This window comes from Sarcophilus harrisii, chromosome 4 (genome assembly GCF_902635505.1).
Source record: "Sarcophilus harrisii chromosome 4, mSarHar1.11, whole genome shotgun sequence".
In the NCBI taxonomy this organism is placed as follows: domain Eukaryota; kingdom Metazoa; phylum Chordata; class Mammalia; order Dasyuromorphia; family Dasyuridae; genus Sarcophilus; species Sarcophilus harrisii.
The window spans coordinates 447,008,115-447,027,506 of NC_045429.1; the positions used below are offsets into that span (position 1 = coordinate 447,008,115).

A 19,392-nucleotide genomic window follows, 5' to 3' on the forward strand; every position below is an offset into this window, starting at 1 on the left:
TGTGGATATAATTGCATTTAAGTCAGGGATACATTTGGAGCATGTGGTGTGAGATGTGGTTTAATCCTGGTTTCCACCATATTGATTTCTAATTTCCCCAGACTTTTTGAATTAAAAAGAAGTTCTTCCCCTAGTAGTAGATATCTTTGGATTATTGTGGCTCTGTGTTGGATTTTTTCTTAGGTCTTATTAAACTAATCTATTTGATGGATTTAAAAAATTGGTTTTTAACCACTGACAAATACTTTTGATGATAATCATTTAATAGCATAGTGGAGGATCTGACTCTGCTGAGGTTCCTTTCATTCCTACTCTCTTCCTAATTTTCCTGGAGATCTTGCTCTTTTGTTCCTGGGCACTCTAATTACTTTAACCCAAAACTCTGGAAAACTAACTCGGGCATGTTTATAGAATAAGTTCACACTCTGGAATCTCACCAGATCTGTTTTTGGAAACACAAAGACAAGTGAAGTTCTTGGAGGTTTATTCACTGTGGTTCCAGTGCTGCCTGATTGCAAGTCCAATTACTAAACTGAACCAGGCTGACCTCTGACCCAATTCAGCTGGAGCCTTTCGAGTCCATTTTTCATTGCTGTTTTTCTTCGGCCTTGGCTAGAAAATCCCTGCCTTTCGGTGTCATGGCCTTCCATCACCCTGTGTTTCCCACCCTGTGTATGGGTAGGGGATATCACTGCTTCTACCCTAAGTTAAGCCATGTACACGTGAATATAGTATAGAACCATGATCAAGGAAAGTATGGTAGAATGGGAAACAGGAAGACAGACATGGTGGAGGGAGAGGGGCCAGAGACACAGACAGCAGAGACAGATGGGGACCAGGGGCAAATGAGATTCCTGTTTGCTCTTTCCCTTGCCCCCATCCCCTTTCCCTCAGCTTTTTACCTTCCACCTGCTTCTCTTCATGCCGAGGGTCCTCATTGTGCCCTTTATCTGAAAGGGGAGCAGAGAGAACCTCGTAAACATCATTTCTCCCCCTTCTCCCTCCCCCATCCCTGCCAAATTCCATCCAATACAAAATATCAAAAGAAGACCCAAGAGGAATGAGGAGATAAGGGAGCTGGAGGACAACTCATCTCAGCCACTAGCTCCAAAGATCCCAAACTGAGGAATTGCTCTATGCCTTGGATTCCCATCTATAAAATGGGCATGCTGCTGGTTTTTAGTATAACTAAAATTTATTTCTAGGTAGATGGATATAATGGAGGGAGCAAAATGCCCACAGTTTGGGACATTTTCTTAGTTTTGCTACTCTCGCTATTTTAATATTCTTGCTTTATATTCTCTTTATTTCCAAATATATTTCTCCTCACCTTGCTAGGTACAAAAAATAAAAAATATTGTGTGTGTATGTGTGTGAATCAGCTCAGTAAAACATACCAGTACAGTGACATAATCCAACAGAGACTGTAATGCTCTGCAGGTGGAGGGAAGAACAAGTGCTTAATTTGGGCTTCAGGGAACTTGAGTTATACCTTCCCTTTTTTATATAACCATTGTGGCCTCGGTTTCCTTATCTGGAAAATGAGATGGTTGGACTAGATGGCCTCAAAGGTCTGTTCTACCTCTAGGTGGTCCTATGATTCTATGTTATGTGACCTCTCTGGGTTTCAATTTCCCCATCTGTAAGAGGAGCTGGTAGATGGCCTCTGAGATCCCTTTCGGCTTCTGTGACAAATTAGCTTAGACAAGGCTGAGGAAGGGAGGAATATGCCTGAAGTCTAACATTCATTTTTATCCTTCCTTCCTTCCTTTCTTTCTTCCTTCCTTCCTTCCTAATTTTCCTTCTTTCCTAATTTTCCTTCCTTCCTCTCTCCTTTCATTATTCTTATTTTTTCTTTCTCCCTTCTTTCTTCTTTTCTTCCTTCCTTCCTCTCCTTTCTTTATTCCTTTTTTCTTCCTTCCTTCTTTTTTTCTTTCTTTGTTTCTCTCTTCCTTCCTTCTTTCTTTCTCTCTCTCTTCTTTCCTTCCTTCCTTCTTTCTTTCTCTCTTCCTTCCTTTCACTCTTTTTCTTCCTTCCTTTCTTTCTTTCTCTCTTCCTTTCTTTCACTCTTTCTTTCTTCCTTCCTTCTTTTCTCTCTCTCTCTTTCTTTGTCTCTTTCTTCCTCCCTCCCTTCTTTCCCTCCTTCCCACCTTCTTCCCTTCTTTCCTTCCTTCCTTCCTTCCTTCCTTCCTTCCTTCCTTCCTTTCTTCCTTCCTTCCTTTCTTCCTTCCTTCCTTCCTTCCTCAAGTATACTATGTGTCAGAAAGGTGCTGAGGATACAAATAAAAATAGAGCTGACATTCTCCTGGAGGCAGAGCCAGAGTAGGGAAGGTAGCACTTACATAGAGAAGCAAATACAAAATGTGTATCATGTAAAAACCAAGTCATTTTCAGGGGGCTCCAGCAATTAGGAGAACTCTCGAAAGGCCTCAGAGAAGAGCTGGTTAGCATTTGGGGCGAGCCTTAAAGGAAGCTAAACGTTCCAAGAGGCAGAGGCGAGGAGGGAGTGCATTCCAGACACGGCGCACGGATAGGGGATGGAATGCTGTGTCCAAGAAACCAGCCAGCCCGCCAGCTTGGCTGCAACATGGAGTGTGCGACCGGGATTAATGTGGGAGAGCCCAGAAAAGCAGGCTGGAGCCAGACGGTGAGAGGCTTTAAATTCCAAGCAGAGCAGTTTGTATTCAATCCCAGAGGGAAGGAGAGATGCTGGAGTTTATTGAGCAGGAAAGTAGGAAGGAGAAGGAAGAAAGAAACAGACATTTATCAAATACCTACTGTGTCCTAGACAGTATGCAAAGCACTTTATAAATATTATCTCATTTGATTTTTAAAACTATCTTGGAGTAGGTGCTCCTATAGTCTGCATTTTACAATTGAGGAAACCGAGGCAGGCAGAAGTTAAGTGACTTGCCCAGGATCACATATCTTTTAGCTCTTTGAGATCTGATTCAAATTCAGGTCTTCCTGACTTCAATCCCAGGTGTGCCCGAGCTGCCTTGAGAAGGGGAGTGACATGACCATATGTACTTGGGCTTTCAGCACCTCTTGTTTTGGCAGGTGAGTAGAGGGTGGATTGAGAGGGGAGAAACTAGAATCAGATGAGCCAACCAGAAAGCTTATTGTGAGAGACTTCTGGGTCACGTAACCAAGGAAGAACAGCCATTTTCCTCAATCTCTACTTTCTACTTCCCCACCCCCTCGAAGAAGAATGATGTGCCAGATATGGAAAGATGAATTATAGCTGAATCCATAAAACAAGGAAATGAGAAACCCAAGAAGGTAAAAAGCCTTATGGATTAATACAAGACAACATTAATTTTTAATGCAGTAACTTAGCACCTTTTCCTCACCAATCCCCACACCAGAGCAGGGGTGGATTTGTCCCTTGAACCCACATTTGGATTACTCTCTTTGCCGGCCCATTTTATCTCCTCTCTCCATTTCTACCCCCATTTTCATCGCAATGAATGGGAGACACTAATTCTGTGCCTTGTGAAAGGGAAAGGGGATTCTTTTATTCAAGAACCAGGCTTTCTTCTGGCTGGAAACTATAGAGAGTTTGTCCAGAACACTCTTCTCTCCCTCCCCTAATCCTGCAAAAAGTAGAAGCTGATTCAGCCCGGCCAAATAAGGAAAGGATTAAAAAAAACCCCCAACAACCCTAAAACTGGGACAGGGTCAGTGCGAATGACTGCAGAAAACCTGAAGGAAAGAGGAATAAAATATATCTGGGGTTAGGCTTGTAGCCTCCGAAAACACTTGGGGCAACAAATAAGGCCAATGAAAAGCAAATCCCCCACCATGGGAGGAGGATGAGACGATTATACAGGCCAATCCCTCGGATGTACCCACCATCAAAGGGGGAGGAGTTAGAAAATAAATGACGAGGGAATATGAGTAGAATAGGCTGAAATGCCAGAGATTTCAAGAGGAAGAAAATTCAATTAAAAATCTGGAATACAAGTTGATAAATCAACAGAGAGGATACTAAAATTAGAAGGAAGGGTAAGTATGAAATCCTCGGAGAGATTACAAAGCTCTCTTAACAAATATTACAAGACAAATGAATTGAATCAATTCCTGATGAAATATTGAGCCCAGTGAAATCTCAAAAGAGTATGGAGCAACCAGAAGATATTCCAGGATGATTCAAACGAGAAACGAAAACCACGAGAATAAAGTTAGAAAGGAACAACTGTCAGAATCTAATCGTTTTCCCCATGTACACAATTAGCATATTAGAAAGACTTGACTTTAACGTGGTAGAGCTTCTCCAAAGAATCAAAAGGGAGAATAATAGGCTGAATAAAAAAATACCAAATTGTAAGAAAAGCAGGCAGAAGAGAAGAATAAGGCGGTAATGTCTAAAGAGCACGATTTCTATTCAAGCAAAAGCAATTGACCTAGAAAACAGGATGCACAAAGACAATTTAAAGATCACGGATTTCCCAGAAGAACACGACAAATCAAAAAACTCTGAAGGCTACATGGCAGGAAATAATACGAGAAAATTGCCCCCAACTTCTGACTATAGAAAACAAAGGACCAATCATAAGAATACACAGATCGTCGTCAGAAAAAAACAAATTACTCCTCTCCCGATCCCCATGCATCAAAGTCTAAGACACATTGGGGCTAAATTTACCAATTCCAACGATGAACAATAAATTCTTCAACAAGACAGAAAAGACCTTTAAATGCAAATGAAAGGAAATTTATATCACATATGACTATACTCTAAGCACTTAAAAAGGCGAAAGAGAATAGAACAATAACGTTTTTAAAAATCAAAGGAGTTGCAGTTTCAGTCCTAAATGACATACAAAGCTGAATTATTAGTGGGTAAAGATGACTATGGACAGCAAGTGCTGGTAGCACTAATGGTGCAGTGGATAAGAGTGCCAGACCTGGAGGAAGCCTTAGACATTTACTAGTTGTGTGACTCTGGGCAAGTCACTTCATCCTTTTTGCCTCAGTTTCCTTATCTGTCAAATGAGCTGGAGAAGGAAATGGTAACAAACTACTCCAGTATTTTTCCCAAGAAAACTCCTAATGGGGTCACGAAGTGTCAAATATGATGGAATAATAACAAATTTGAAGCTCTTTAAGTATAACCTGGCCCCTTGCTACCTTTCCACCTGCCTCTCAGACTGAACAGCCTCTATGAATTCTTCAATCCAGTCACAGTGCCCGTTAGTATTTCCTTTCCCAGGGCAGTTCATGCCTTTGCCCTGGCTGCACCCTCTCCCTGCCTCCATTTCTCTCTGCCCCTACACTTCTGCCCTTTATGTTTCCTGGCTTCTTTCAAGACTTGGCCCAGATCTCCCCTTCTGTATTCCAGGAGAGATCTCGCATGTACCTAAGAACTCGCATGCTATCTGCTCCTTCAGAATATAAGTTTCTAGAGGGCAGGGACTATCTGTACCTTTCTTGGCGGCCCCAAGGCTTAGCCCAGGGCCTGGCACACAGAAAGAGCTTCCTAAATGCTTATGGCCAGGCCGACTGAGTGGGGAGAAAAGGCTGGATGCTAAAGACACTGTGGAGGCAGAATTAATTAGCTGAGCTAATTGACTAAATATAGAAAGGTGTTTGAGAGGGAAGAGTTAAAGATGGCCCCAAAGTGGGAGTCCAGGAGATTGGGAGGAGGGTGGCAGTCTTAACAGAACTAGGGAAGGTAGGAAGAGGATGAGCTTAGGGGAAAGGGGACGCAGAGGGAGAAACACAGAAATCCTACAACTTCAGACCCTTCCTTGGGGCTGAAAATAGAACACAACAGTAGCATCAACTGATTTTTCTTGTGCAGCGAGATAATTAGGGAAATATGTATAAAAGAATTAGGCATGTTTAATATATCTCGAATTATCTGACGTCTAAGGGAAGGGGTGGAGGGAAGGGAGGGACAAAAATCTGGAACACAAGGTTTTGCAAGGGTCAGTGTTGAAAACTATGCATATGTTTTGAAAATAAAAAGCTTTAAAATGAAAAAAAAAAGAGTAGGATCAAAGGATCACAGGATTATAGATCTGAGGAAGGGACCTCAGAGGCCATCTTATCTTGTTCCCCCTCACTTTACGAATTAGGAAACAGACCCGAGGCTTGCCATGTAGCTGGAAATGTCACATTTGAACTCAGGTCTTCCAGATATTAAAGCCTCATACTATATCCCATATATTCCATTACATTTTCAAATAACAAATAGAAAAATAATAATAATTGACATTTATAAAGCCCTTGAAGGTTTACAGACTGTAGGCTATTCGAACTTAACAATAATCCTATGAGGGGCAGGTAGGTGGTGCAGTAGAGAGCACTAGCCCTGAAGTCAGGAAGACCTGAGTTCAAATCTGATTTCAGGCACTTAACACTTCCTAGTTGTGTGACCCTGGGCAAGTCACTTAACCCCAAAAGCCTCAGCAAAAAAACAAAACAATAATCCTATGGGCTGAGCAAGTGATATTATCTTAGGTGGCCCAGTGGTTAGAATGCTTGGCCTATTGTCAGGAAGACCTGAGTTCAAATCCTGCCAAATACCCTTTCCTTATGACTCTAGGCAAGCCACTTAACCTCTGCCTGAGTTTCCTCAACTATAAAACAAGGATAATGACAGCACCTGCCTCTCAAGAGATTCTGTGAGGATCAAATGAAATAATATTTGGAAAGTGTTTAGCAAAGCATTTGGCACATAGTATGTTCTATATATCTTCATCTCTGACCCTTCATGACCTTCTTGACAAATATACTGAAGATACTTCTCCGGCTCATTTTACAGATGAAGAAACTGAGGCAAACGGGATTAAGTGACTTGTCCAGGGTCACACAGCTAATAATTGCCTAAGGCTGCATTTGAATTTCCTAACTCCAGGCCAGGTGCTCTATCCATTGCTCACCTGGCTGCCCAGGTACTACATAAGTGGTAGTTATTATTCCATTCATTGTGAGGTTCAGAGAATTTGAGTGATTTGTTCAACATAACACAAGTAAAGGGGGGGAAGCCGGAGGGAGATCTGGTGGCCATTGAGGTCCTTTGTAAATCTAGGTCTCTGACCCTGTGATCTCTGCTTTAGGAAGAAACCGGCCCCATTGCAGGGTGAGAAATGCGAGGTAGGTGTAAGATCACAGAACACTAATTATTTTAATGAAGTGCCTGTTGGGAGTAAAGAGGAGGGCCCCCTCTGATGAGAGACTGTCCTAATTTTATTGTACTAATTTCTGTCATCAGGCATTTCCATGGGAACAGATGGATGTTGCAAACAAAGAATTAATGAGCTTTCAACAAGATGAGATTTAGACGGAGATTTTGGCCGACCGGGGCGAGAGCAGAGATTGAAGGTGGGACTCTCAGCGTGGACAGACACCGGAGAGCTGGGATTTACCAGGCCCATCACTTGTTCTGAGCACAAATGAGCACCGAGGCCAGTTCTACTACAAGAGATGCCATTCAATGAACTCATAGATGGACATTTCTAGGAGTGCCTGAACATGACCTGCTCTTTGGGCAGTGCCCAATGTTAGGACCGCCAGAAATGTCCTGGTGGGCACTGAGACTTTTAGAAATCGAATGGAAAGAAGCAAAGAAAACATGTTTTTTTGGTTGGGATTTTCGTTGATTTTGCAATCTGAGCCCATCTTAAATCCTTTAAGAAGGTAAATCCTACCTTCTTAAGAGAGCACGGGGATTTGTTGCCTGGGCACCTGCGTTCAAATCCTGATGCTGCTTTGGACTTATGTGTGACCTTGGACGACCCGCTTCGTATCTGATCTGGAATGAAATGACCTCTGGGATCAGGTCTTTTCTGTCTTGGCCCAAAGTCACACGAGCAGTATGGGGTAGGGCTGAGATCTGAACGCAGGCCTCCTGACTCCAAATCCCAGGGTTTCTATTGCTTCTTGAAGAATTTCTGGGCCTTGGGTTTCTTATCTGTAATATAAAATGGCAACCAAATAACGTGCCAAGGCCTATCTAGTTCTAAATCTAGGCTCCAGGCCTTCCTAGAAGTGATTATCCCCTTCTCTGAACCCTGAACACTCATTTGTCAGTCAGGTTAGTGCAGTGGATGGAGAACCGAGATCTCTGACACTTCTTGGTTGTGTGACCCTGGGCCAGTCACTTTGCTGCCGTCTGTCTCAGTTTCCTTGGCTGTAAAATCAAGATAATAACAGCACTTCCTTCCCAAAGGAAGGAACAAATGAGACAATACTTTAACAGAACTTAGCAGAGGGCCTAGCACACAGTAGGCATTTAATAAATGCACTTTCCATCTATTTGGCATTCAGTATAAAATGGCAGAATTTGATGGATGCTGAGCTCATCTAGCTGAACATCTCCCCTGGGAATCCCTTCTCTACATGTTGCTGAGAGGAAGTCATCCAGCCATTTCTTGAATCCTTTCAGCAATGAGGAACTTACTACTTCACGTGTTTTCATTGTTGCCGAGTTCTCCCCACTAGGAAATGCTTGGGTCCAAATGGGCCTCCCTGTCACTTTTGCTAATGTCTCCTATTTGGAATCTGCAGCTACATAGAATAAACCTTTTCCCTTCTCTATGAGGCAGCCCTTTGAATACTTGGAGCAAGTTCTAGGGTCTTTTCTAGGCTTGTCTCCGATTCCATGATCTTATGTCATGGATCAGGGATGTAGAGCTAAACGGGGTCTTTGGGGCCATCTAGGCCACTCCCTGAATTTTACAGATGAGGAAACTGAGTCTTGGCGAAGACATGCAATGGAGCAAAGTTCATATAGTAGCAGAGGCACGATTTGAACACAGGCCCTCTGATGCTGATTCGAGAGCTCCATCTTCACGGTTACATGTCCTCTCGCAAACCTCATCAATATGCTTTGGATGCCCAATGATTTGACAATGTTTCTCCCTAAAATGTGCTCAGAATTGAATGCAGGACTCCAGACCGGGGAAGGAGAGAGCCAGGTACCTGCTTCTTCTCTTGCCCGGGGCATTTGCCTTTCTATAACAAAGGTAAGATGGCTTCAGTCTTTTTAATGTCAGCATCAAATTCGGAGCTCAAATGGAGCTTGTGGTCCACTAAGACCCCTGGGGCCTTTTTTGCTGGAAATGTTGCCAAGTTGAGGCTGAGAATTGTATTTTTTCATATTCCTCTCAGAATCTTGGGCACATAGTAAATGCTTGTCAACAATTGTGGACTGAGTAGGCTGAGTTCCTCATCTACCAGGACCATCTAATAATTAGTGAATCTCATACAGAATATAAAAGATGTCCTTAATAAATATCTTAAAAATAATAAATGTATAAAAATATAATATAATAAATATAATATATAATATATACATAAGAAATGTATTAAAATGACAAATAATAAAAATGAATATCTTAAAAATAATAAATGTTTAAAAATAAAAATTCTAAAATTTTTTTGCTACTTTGAAAAAGCATAGAAATCATACTAATGGTTGATATTTGTTTGGTGCTTTGAAGTTCTCAAAGAACTTTACAAGATATCGTCTCACTGGAGCCCCAGGAGAACCCTATTTTACAGTTAGGTGCTAATATCTTTATTTTACAAATGAGGAAACTGAGGCAGAAAGAGGTTAAATGACTTGTCCAGCTAAGAAGTAGCTAAAACTGAGTTTGAATGGAGTTTATCTGACTTGAGGCCTGACACTCTATCCATTGTCCCGCCCAGCTGGCTATGAAATGATGGTTTATGAAAAATCCAGGGCAATACAGCAAGACATCAATGAACTGATGAAAAGTAAATTAAGTAGAAGCAGGAAAATAATATCACAGTAACAACGACATAAAGGGCGAGGAGAAAGGAAGGAAACAGAGTATTGAAAATGTTCAGTTTAGCCAGGAGAAGAGGTCAAAAACGTACCTTCTTCCCTTCTTATGCAGGATTCCATATCCACAGGTGGGGGACTATGGATATGGAATACCGCGCACGGCCAATGGGTTAGCTAGTTTTGCTAGCTAGTTTTTTCCTTTTAAAATCTTTGCTACAAATTATGGCTTCCTGACTAGGAGAGGGAAAGGAATTGATTCAGAAACTACAAATGGAATCGAGGAAAATAAAATAATTTCTTAGAAAGAGTTGGCCAGAGAAAAACCTAGAAACGAGGTGAATCTTCATCTATCAGGGAATGATTGGACAAACTGAGGCACAGGAATCTAGAGGAATATAGTTGGGCTATAAGAAATGACAGAATGGAGAATTGGGGGTCGTTCCAGACTTGGTTGAACTCGACGGCAATGAGGTAGCAGTTTGCAGGTTTCTTATTGCCTAATTAGGCTCTGACAGATGAGGAAATGGTAAATGATTCAGAAACTAGACAGTGGACTCGAGGAAAATCAATAGACTTTCCTTAGAGTGGCCAGAAGAAAAACTGAAACGGGAATCATTCACTCTCTCAGGGAATGGATGGGCCAAGACTGGATGGCACAGGATTCTAGAGAAATAGTTGGCTAGGCAATGAAGAAGGGAATTGGGTTCTCTCTCATATGGAGGTTGGAATAAGGCGAGAGGAAGATGGAGGGACTCAGCTGCACATATGGAAGTACCTCAGAAGACTGCGGTCCTGCACATCTCTGACTTCCCTGTGTGTAGGGATCTGGCAGCATCTGCCTCTCTTCTTTCTGATGCAGTGGCCTCAGACTGGTCTTGCGTCTGTGCTCAGGCTCATCTCTGCTGTGTGCTCAGGCCTGCTGAGCGATTTTCTCTTCATGGCTGTTTGTGCGAGTGGTGGGCATCTGCCACTGCTCTTTGTCCTGAAGCTTGGTCCAATTCTCCTGTCTGTCTCTCTCTGTGTGTTTCTGTCTCATCTGCTTTCATTTTTTGTCCTCTTGTGCTGTCATTTCTATGTCTGTCTGCTCTGCCTATCATCTCTGCCCTTCTGTTCTGTCTGCTATATCTCTGTCTGTCTGTCTCTGTTGTTGTGTCTATCTTCTCTGTCTCTTGTCTCTCTGTGTTTTGTCTTCCTTCTGTTATCCTCTTGTTCTGCTGTTATTTGTTTGTCTTCTGATTTCATGTCTGTCTGTCCTCTCCCATCGTCTCTCGTCCTGTCTTCTGTTCTGTCTGTCTTCTGTGTTATCTCTGTCTCTGTCTCTCTGTGTTTGTCTTTCTGTTTCCATCTGTCTCTGTGTGTGTGTGTCCTCTCCATCAGTCTCTGTCTTGTCTGTCTTTCTGTCTATGTCTGTCTCTGTGTGTGTCTGTCTGTCTCTCTGTATCTGCTTCTCATGTTCGTCTGTCTGCTCTCCATCAGTCTCTGCCTTCTGTCTTTCTTCTTGTCTCTCTGTTTCTGTCTTCTCTCCTCATTTTCTCTCCTACCCTACTTTCTCGCCTCTGTCTTTCGCTTCTCGTCCACCAACCGTGATCGGAAAATGTCTTGACGTCTCAGCGCTTTGGGCTTGTCTCTAAGCCTGCATGTGGCAGAGAGAGTGACCACCAGCATCCCTCAGCTGGGAGCTCCCACCAATGACATCCCAGGTTCAGCCCTGCCCAACTAAGGGAGGGCTCAGTGACTGAGGGCGGGGGGGGGCAGCCAGTGCCAGCAGCGGGGATGAAAGGGATGGGAATGAAAATGAAATAAAAATAAAAGACAACAGTATGATGGTTTTTCAAATACTACAGGAAGAAACAACTCTGAGGGCTACAGAGACACTTGGGAAGACTTCAAGATGCAAACGGAGGCAGGTCAAAGAGACAAGCGCCCCCAAAAGCTACAGTGAGATAAAGGGAGGGGAAGGACTCCAGCACAGAAGACGGATTTGCTAAATCACGCAGACTGGGCCCAGCCCTGAAGGGACGGGAGAAAATTGCTCCCCCAACTCTCTGCAGAGCTGGAGGCGGGGTGGGAGGCCACGGGCGTGGAGAATGGCATACAGTCACATTTGTTTTGATGCCCTCGTTGGTCTTGCTGATTTTTTTCCTTCTTAAAAATGTTTTTTGTTTTAATGGATGGCCCTGGGTCTGGGGAAGGAAGGGAAGGGATAAAGGGAGAAATGAAATCTAGATAATATTTGAAAAAATCAATAAAATTACTTTTTAAAAAAGTAGATTCCTTCTTTCTACCTCATGAGAGGTAGTTTATGGCCCTCCCCTGGGATGGGGAGCTTGGGGCACCCCCTTTTCCTTTTGTAAACATATTTCCATATTTTTCATGTTGTGCAAGAAAAATCAGACCAGAAGGGAAAAAAAGCCACAAGAAAGAAAAAGCAGACAAATTAAAGCAACCAAAAGGTGGCCCCCGTTTTCCTTACCTTCCATCGCTTCCAGGATGTAGCTGGACTCATCTGGGGGAAGGTGCCCGGTCACAGGGTCGTGCATTTCATCAGAGGTGGGTGAAGGGTCTGTAAATAATCCCCCCCACACAAATGACAAGGTGGCCTCTGCTCTCCTGCTCCCCTTGCCCGGGGGCCTGGGAGAGAGCAACCCCCTTGGGGCACTGAGTCACCTTGCAGGGCATCGGGCTGCCCCAACAAGACATTTGTCCCCCCTTTCTCCATTCGGTGCCTCCCCCGCCCCTGCCCCCAGGACAAGCCCAAGGGCGACTGTCCCATTTGGAGACACAATCTAGGAGGGTCCCCCCTGGGCTGGGCTGATTTTAGGGCCCATCAAGGAAGTGATTTGTGGCTTCCCCACCCCATTTCTCAGGGTGGTGCCCAGGGCCCTCCTGCTGCGCTGCTTGGAGCAAAGTACCACAGGAGCTTGTTTCCCAGAGGCCTGAGGAACAGAGGGGGTGCGCCCCATCTCAGGGCCTTGGGCTGCCCAGGCTGGCTGGCAGAGGGAGGGAGCCTTCCTGGAGAGCTCGAGGCCTTACTCTGTGCCCATGGCCTGCCCCCCAGGTTTGGGCAGATCACACGTGGGCTAAACTCCCTACATTCCCTGGGGCTTTGTGGCTGCCAAAATCTCCCTGACTTCTGAGTCCCAGCTCCCAGCGGACCCCTGCTCTCTTACCTGGGACAGTGACCTGAATGATGTCTAGATCTTCTGGCTCAATTTTGATATGCCTCAGTCCGCTCAGCTCCCCTGAGGTCCCTGGAGAAAAGAGGGGGAGCTCAGACGGGGGGACAACGTGGGACCCGTGATGAGAGTCGGGGCTGCCCCCAAGAGCTGGTCAGTGAAACTTCCCGGCTAGGGAAGCTCCTCTCTTTGAGCCTCAGTTTCCCCCTTTAGATTATTTTTGTGGTTCTGTCCAGCCCTAAGTCTGGGGTCCTGTGACTGAGTCTTGGAAGGGACCTCGGAGGTCCTAAAGTCCAGTGTCATCGTGCAGATGAGGAAACTGAGACCAGAGAGAAAGGACTCGCCAAGCTCAGGCGAGTAGTAAGGTCAGGAGAAGGGCTGATCCCGGGTTTCTGACACAGAATTCTGCCCCTTCCCTCCAGCTTTCCACCGTCCCTTACAGTTCAGGGCCAGGGCTCTCTCTGCTAAGGACGTGGAGGTCAGGGGAAGCCTTCCCTGCCTCACCCCTTAGAATCAGGGTCAGGACCTTTAGGGGTCACTTTGTGCGACCCTTTCACAGAAGGCAAAAGGAAAAATTTCAGACACTCCCAGAGGAGATTTGGGGGCAGGACCTGAGCTCTGGGGCCGGAGGCACCCACAGTCCTCTCAGAGAACAGGAGCTGAGGTCCAGAAAGGCTTATCCAGTGACTTAGAAGGAGCATTGGAACCCACGTCCTCCTATTCCAGGACCAGAGAGCCTTTCCTCTGTACCCCAGTTCCTGCTGCTTCTTACTACCATTCTCATATTACAGTGGGGACCCCCCACGGGGCAAGGCGGGCCCTGGTCCCTAAAGATGAGAGAGAGAAAGAGACAGAAACAGAGACACACACAGAGAGAAAGAAAGAAAGAGAGAGAGGAGAGAGACAGAAGGAGAGAGAGAGAGATTTCTGAAGCCTGTGGGCCCTTTGGGGGTGATCTGAACTAACTTAAAGCTCCCTGGTCTTGCTTGGGATCCTTTCCCAGCCTTAGCCATGACTGGAGGCTGAGAATGTGTTTCAAGTGTATATAAAGTGACAAAGTAGGAGATTCCATATTGAAAGGGCAAAAGGTAAAGAGATTCCAGGTAAGGAGGCTCTGAGTGGGAAAGGCTCTGGGTGAGGAGGCCCCATTGAGGAAGCTCTGGATGAGGAGGCCCCAGACTGGAGCCAATGTCTTGGGAGGGAGGTTCCTATCACCCAGGATACGGTGCTGGGGCTCAGGATGCTCCCTAGGGATGCTGGCCTAGGCCACGCCTTCTCCAACCCCCCCAGACACTTGAGGGGAGTCACAGCTTCGTACCTGGCTCACAGTCTTCAGATCTGCTGCATTTGTCCAACCTGAGAGACAGAAATGAAGGGCAGAGCAGTGAGAAACAGGTGCAGGAGGCTTTTGCTGACACAGCAGAGCACTAACTCTCCAGCCTTACCTTTTGGCCCACAAATCTCTGGTTCAGTACCCTTCTCTAACTTTCTCTCCCACTCTGGCCAGGCCGGCCTCTTCATTGCCCTCCACTCATGTCGTGCTCATTTCCCACCTCCAGGCCTTTGCTCAGGCTGTATCCCCCTTTACATCTCCATTCCCCCCCTTTTCTTTGCCTGCTGAATCTTGCTGGGATTGGCGCTGGAACCTCTTAAGAGTCAGAGCAAGAAAGACTTAAAAGATCGCCGAATCTAATCCTCTCATGCAGAATGGCTAAGACTGATCCAGCATTTTTTCCTTTTGAAAACTTCTCATGCTATTTCTCAATGTATTCTATTCCATTTATGATCAACTCATTATCTCCCTTAGATAACTCCCAGTTAATTCTCTCCCCTCCTTGAGAAATTACTTTATTTCTATTTTTTTTGCATACATGTTGCATCATCCTCAGCCTGCCCCCAATAGAATATAAGCTTTGTAGGCAGGTATGGTATCCTTCTTGTCTTTGTATTTCTAGAACTTGGAGTAGAACTTTGGATACAGTAGGTGTTTAATGAATGCTTATTAAATTGATTTGAAATAAAAGTACCTTCCTGTAACTTTCACCCAGTACCCCTCGGTCTGTATTTAGGCTCAAGAAGAACCAGGATCATTCTTTTTAACCATATGACGATCAATAAACATTGGTTAAATGCCTACTTTTTGCCAGGCACTGTGCCACAGAACTGTGGATACAAAAAGAAGCCCTTTCTTCAAAGAGCTCACAAATGAATTGGGGAGAAAATATGAGAGCAAATATATTCAAAGCAAACTATTACAGTATAAAGAGGAAATAATTAATGGTGGGGAGATCACAGAATAAGAGGGGATGGAGAAGTTTTACAATAAAAAAAAGACATTTTTAATTGAGACTTAAAAGAAGCCAGGGACTACCTTTAAATATTTGGAGATAGTTCTCAGGTCCTCCCTTAAGTCTTGTTTTTTCCAAGCTAACCACGCCCAGCTCTTCAATCAATGCTGGTTTTGTGTACATAGTCTTTAGTCTTTCACCCATTCTAAAACCTCTCCCTCAGTACTTGCTAGCTTGTCAGTGTGATTCCTTAAATGTGGCCCCTCAGCTCTAGCACAACACTCCAGCAGGATTAGGGCCATGAGACCCTCACCTTCCTCATTTGATTTTTTTTTTAAGGCAATAGGGATTAAGTGACTTGTCTGGGATCACACGGCTAGTAACTGTCTGAGTCCAAATTTGAACTCAGACTCTATCTACTGAGTCATTTTGTGGCCCCTATTCTGATCTTACAGATTGTTCTTGAAGAGGACCATAATGTCAGGGAGGTGATACAAAAGAATTGGATTTAAGTGACTGAAAGCCATGCAAGACCACCTGCCTCGCTTTCCCCTCTGGAGCCATCTGCATCCAGTGGAAGAAGATTCCAATCTTAACATATCTTAAAACTGCCTCTTTTTTTGGCTATCAAGTTTTACTAACTCATGATGAATTTGTAGGTCACAAAATCCATAGAAATTTTCACACAAACTATTATTTAACCAAGTCTGCTCTACTTTGTAACAGATTATTTTAAAAAGTGAAGGATACTAATTAAATTCATCCTTATAAAATTTCATATTAATAGATGAAACCTGCTGATACTGTCACTGACCCTTTATTTATCCCTCCCAGCTCTGTTTCACATTTTAAAAATCCCTTTTATTAAGTCTTCAAAGAAGTTATTGATAAAAATGTAGAAGAGATTTGGGCTGGCAATAGAGCCTGGGAGCTCATCACTAAAGACCTCCCTTTAGGGATCCTCAAACTGCGGCCCAGATGCGGCAGCTGAGGACAATTATCCCCCTCCCCCAGGGCTATGAAGTTTCTTTATTTAAAGGCCCACAAAACAAAGTTTTTGTTTTGACTCTAGTCCGGCCCTCCAACAGTCTGAGGGACAGTGAACTGGCCCCCTAGTTAAAAAGTTTGAGGACCCCTGATCTAGACTGATATCAACCAATTTATCACTATTTTGGGGGACAGACATACAAGAAGTTCTGAAGTAGATAACACTGTTTAATCTAGTCATCTTATCACAATGGAAAAAAAAGGTTAATCCGGCATGAGGTGGCCATTTTAGTTTTTAGAAACTAATTCCTTCCCTGCCTCAGTGCTCATAAGAAATAAGAACATAATCCGCCATTTTAGAATTATGCTTGGAATTGGTCTCAGTACCATCTAACCTTTGAATAAAGGCATCGTCTTGCTCTACTTGAGGATCAAGATAATATCTCTCAATATCTGGTTTTATGAAACCCTTCCTGTTTTCACCCAGACCTCCAAGCTCACAGCTGGCCAGCTCTTTAAACTATCTCTGGTATAATTCTTCCAAGCTGGGAAATTTGACCGTGGTCAAAGCACTCATGTGCTTCTTTGCCGTCTCCTCACAGATTTTGGGTTTTCATTTCCTCTTACCTATTTTTGTTTTAATCTTTCCGGTCTGAAGAACATTTTCTTTGATAGGAAAGATGCAGTTGGCTTATTTTATTAGCCATTATCTTTGCCCAATCTACCTCAAGCAGCAGATTTATTCCTTCCCTTTTTACTCCTATCTTGAAAATAGGCTTAGTGTCTCTCTCTCTCTCTCTCTCTCTCTCTCTCTCTCTCTCTCTCTCTCTATATATATATATATATATATATATATATATTTGGGGGGTACTCCACATGTTTTATAAGCTCATCTCCTTTTTCATTTTAGACTTCGTAATATTATTGTTAAAAAAAAACACTACAATTTTTATTCCAAATTTAACCAGTATCAAAAAAGAAATTTCCATTTACAAAATAGAACAGAAAAAAGCATTATACATAAAACAGAGACTTCCTATTATGTACAAACTGCTTTTTAAAAAAAGTATATAATAGGGACAACTAATTGGCATGGTGTATAGAGTGCTAAAGATAAGTCTTCGTGAATTCGAATCCAGCTTCAGATACTTATTAGCTGTGTGATCTTGGGCAAGTCACTTCTCCCTATTTGCTTCAGTTTCCTCATCTGTAAAATGAGCTGGAGAAGGAAATGGCAAAATGTTCCAGAATCTTTGCTAAGAAACCCCAAATGGGGTCACAGAGAACTGGATGTGACTGAAATGACCGATAGAGGGATAGAATCACTGTCTCCAAGGACTTGAAAAGCTCTCAAGTAGAAGATGAGTCCCAACTCAAATCCTACCTCCTACAGGAACCTTTCCTGATCTCCCTAAATGCCAGTTCTTTCTCCCTTGATTCTCTATGAACATCCTTTCTATATCTTGCTTGCATTTCACTAATTTTTACCAACTGACTCTGAGCTCCTTGAGATCAGGGCTGTCTTTAACCTTTTTTTTTTGATAACTTTTTTTGGGTAACTTTTTGTTTTTGTGTAACTTAGCACCGTGCCTGATACAAATTAATACTTTCTTGTTCTGTTTCGTTCTCACAGAGTGAAACCAGACCCAAGAGCTGGAAGTCCCAAGGAGGCGGATTTCAGCTCAATGTAAAGATGGCCCATCTCACATATTTTATCTCATGCATTAGCTCAACTGAAGAAAATGTCACCCTGCTAAGCTTCCTCAGTGCAATTCCCCAAAGTGTGAACGAGGCCACTCTACTCGATTTAATTGGCAAAGGGACCGAATCAGCTGCTACGAAAACAAAATGAATGTTCAAATGAGATAAGATATGTAAAGAACTCTGACAACTTCAAAGTTCTATGTAAATATCACTTACGATAAATAGCTTTTCCATAGGCTTCAAGGCTCGCAAAGTGCTTTACAAACGTTACCTCATTTTATCCTCACAGCCATCCTGGGAAGTCGTGATACTATTGTCTCTGTTTTATGGTTCCAATTTTTAGTATATGTGCTGCCGAAGCAAACACTATTCCTGTTTTATGGTAATAATAATAAATATAATAACAACGTTTAGATAGCGCCTACTAAGTGCCAGGCCTTGTACTAAGTGCTTTACAAATGTTATCTCATTTTATTTTCATAAGAACCCTAGGAAATGGGTGCTATTATTATACCCATTTTATAATGATATTTATATATTATATATATTTATTAAGCATAAAACCTATTATGTGCCAGATACTATGCTAAACATATTTTAGTTATTGTGAGGTTTGATTCTCACAACAACCTTGGGAAGTAAGTTCTATTATTAAACCTATCTTATAATAATATTTATGTAGTACCTACTATGTGCAAGGTACTGTGTAAAGTGCTTTACAAGGATTATGTATTATGTGTATAATTATCAGGCTCAGCACATTGCAATTATTATTTAGTTTAATCCTCACAACAACCTTGGGGAGTAAATGCTATTATCATCCTCATTTTATATTGACATTTACATAGTACCTACTACGTGCAAGGCACCGTGTAAAGTGCTTTACAAGGATTATGCATTATTATGTATAATTATCATGCTCAGCAATTGCAATTATTATTTAGTTTAATCCTCACAACAACCTTGGGAAGTAAATGGTATTATCACCCCCATTTTATATGGACATTTATATAGTACCCACTATGTGCAAGGCACTGTACTAAGTGCTTTACAATTATTATCTCATTTAAGCCTCAAAACAACTTTTGGAAATAGGTGCTCTCATCATCTGCATTTTTAAAAAATTAATATTTATATAGCACCTACTCTGTGCCAGGCACTGTATTAAGTGCTTTACAATTATTATGTATTATTATGTATAATTATTACTATTACAATTATTATGCTAAGCACATTACAATTATTATCTAGTTTAATCCTCACAACAATCTTGGGAAGTAAATTCTATTATTATTCCCATTTTATATGAACATTTATATAGTACCTACTATGCGCAAGGCACTGTACTATGGGCTTTACAATTATTATCTCATTTAAGCTTCAAAATAACTCTTGGAAATAGGTGCTCTTGTTATCTCCATTTAAAAATAATAATAACAATATATAGCACCTACTCTGTGCCAGGCACTGTGTTAAG

General features: G+C 42.7%; 1 protein-coding gene across 3 annotated transcripts in view; it reads right to left on the minus strand.

Moving 5' to 3' along the window:
- GTF2IRD1 (GTF2I repeat domain containing 1) overlaps nucleotides 1-19,392 on the minus strand; it is a 134,198-nt gene that overhangs the window by 70,900 nt on the left and 43,906 nt on the right. For all 3 annotated transcript variants that reach the window (XM_031967931.1, XM_031967932.1, XM_031967930.1), the window contains exons 11-14: nucleotides 14,255-14,292; nucleotides 12,931-13,011; nucleotides 12,234-12,323; nucleotides 903-950 (exon numbers count right to left, since the gene is read on the minus strand). In XM_031967931.1, coding sequence (XP_031823791.1) covers nucleotides 903-950; nucleotides 12,234-12,323; nucleotides 12,931-13,011; nucleotides 14,255-14,292 — 257 coding nt within the window. The remainder of the gene's footprint in view (nucleotides 1-902; nucleotides 951-12,233; nucleotides 12,324-12,930; nucleotides 13,012-14,254; nucleotides 14,293-19,392) is intronic.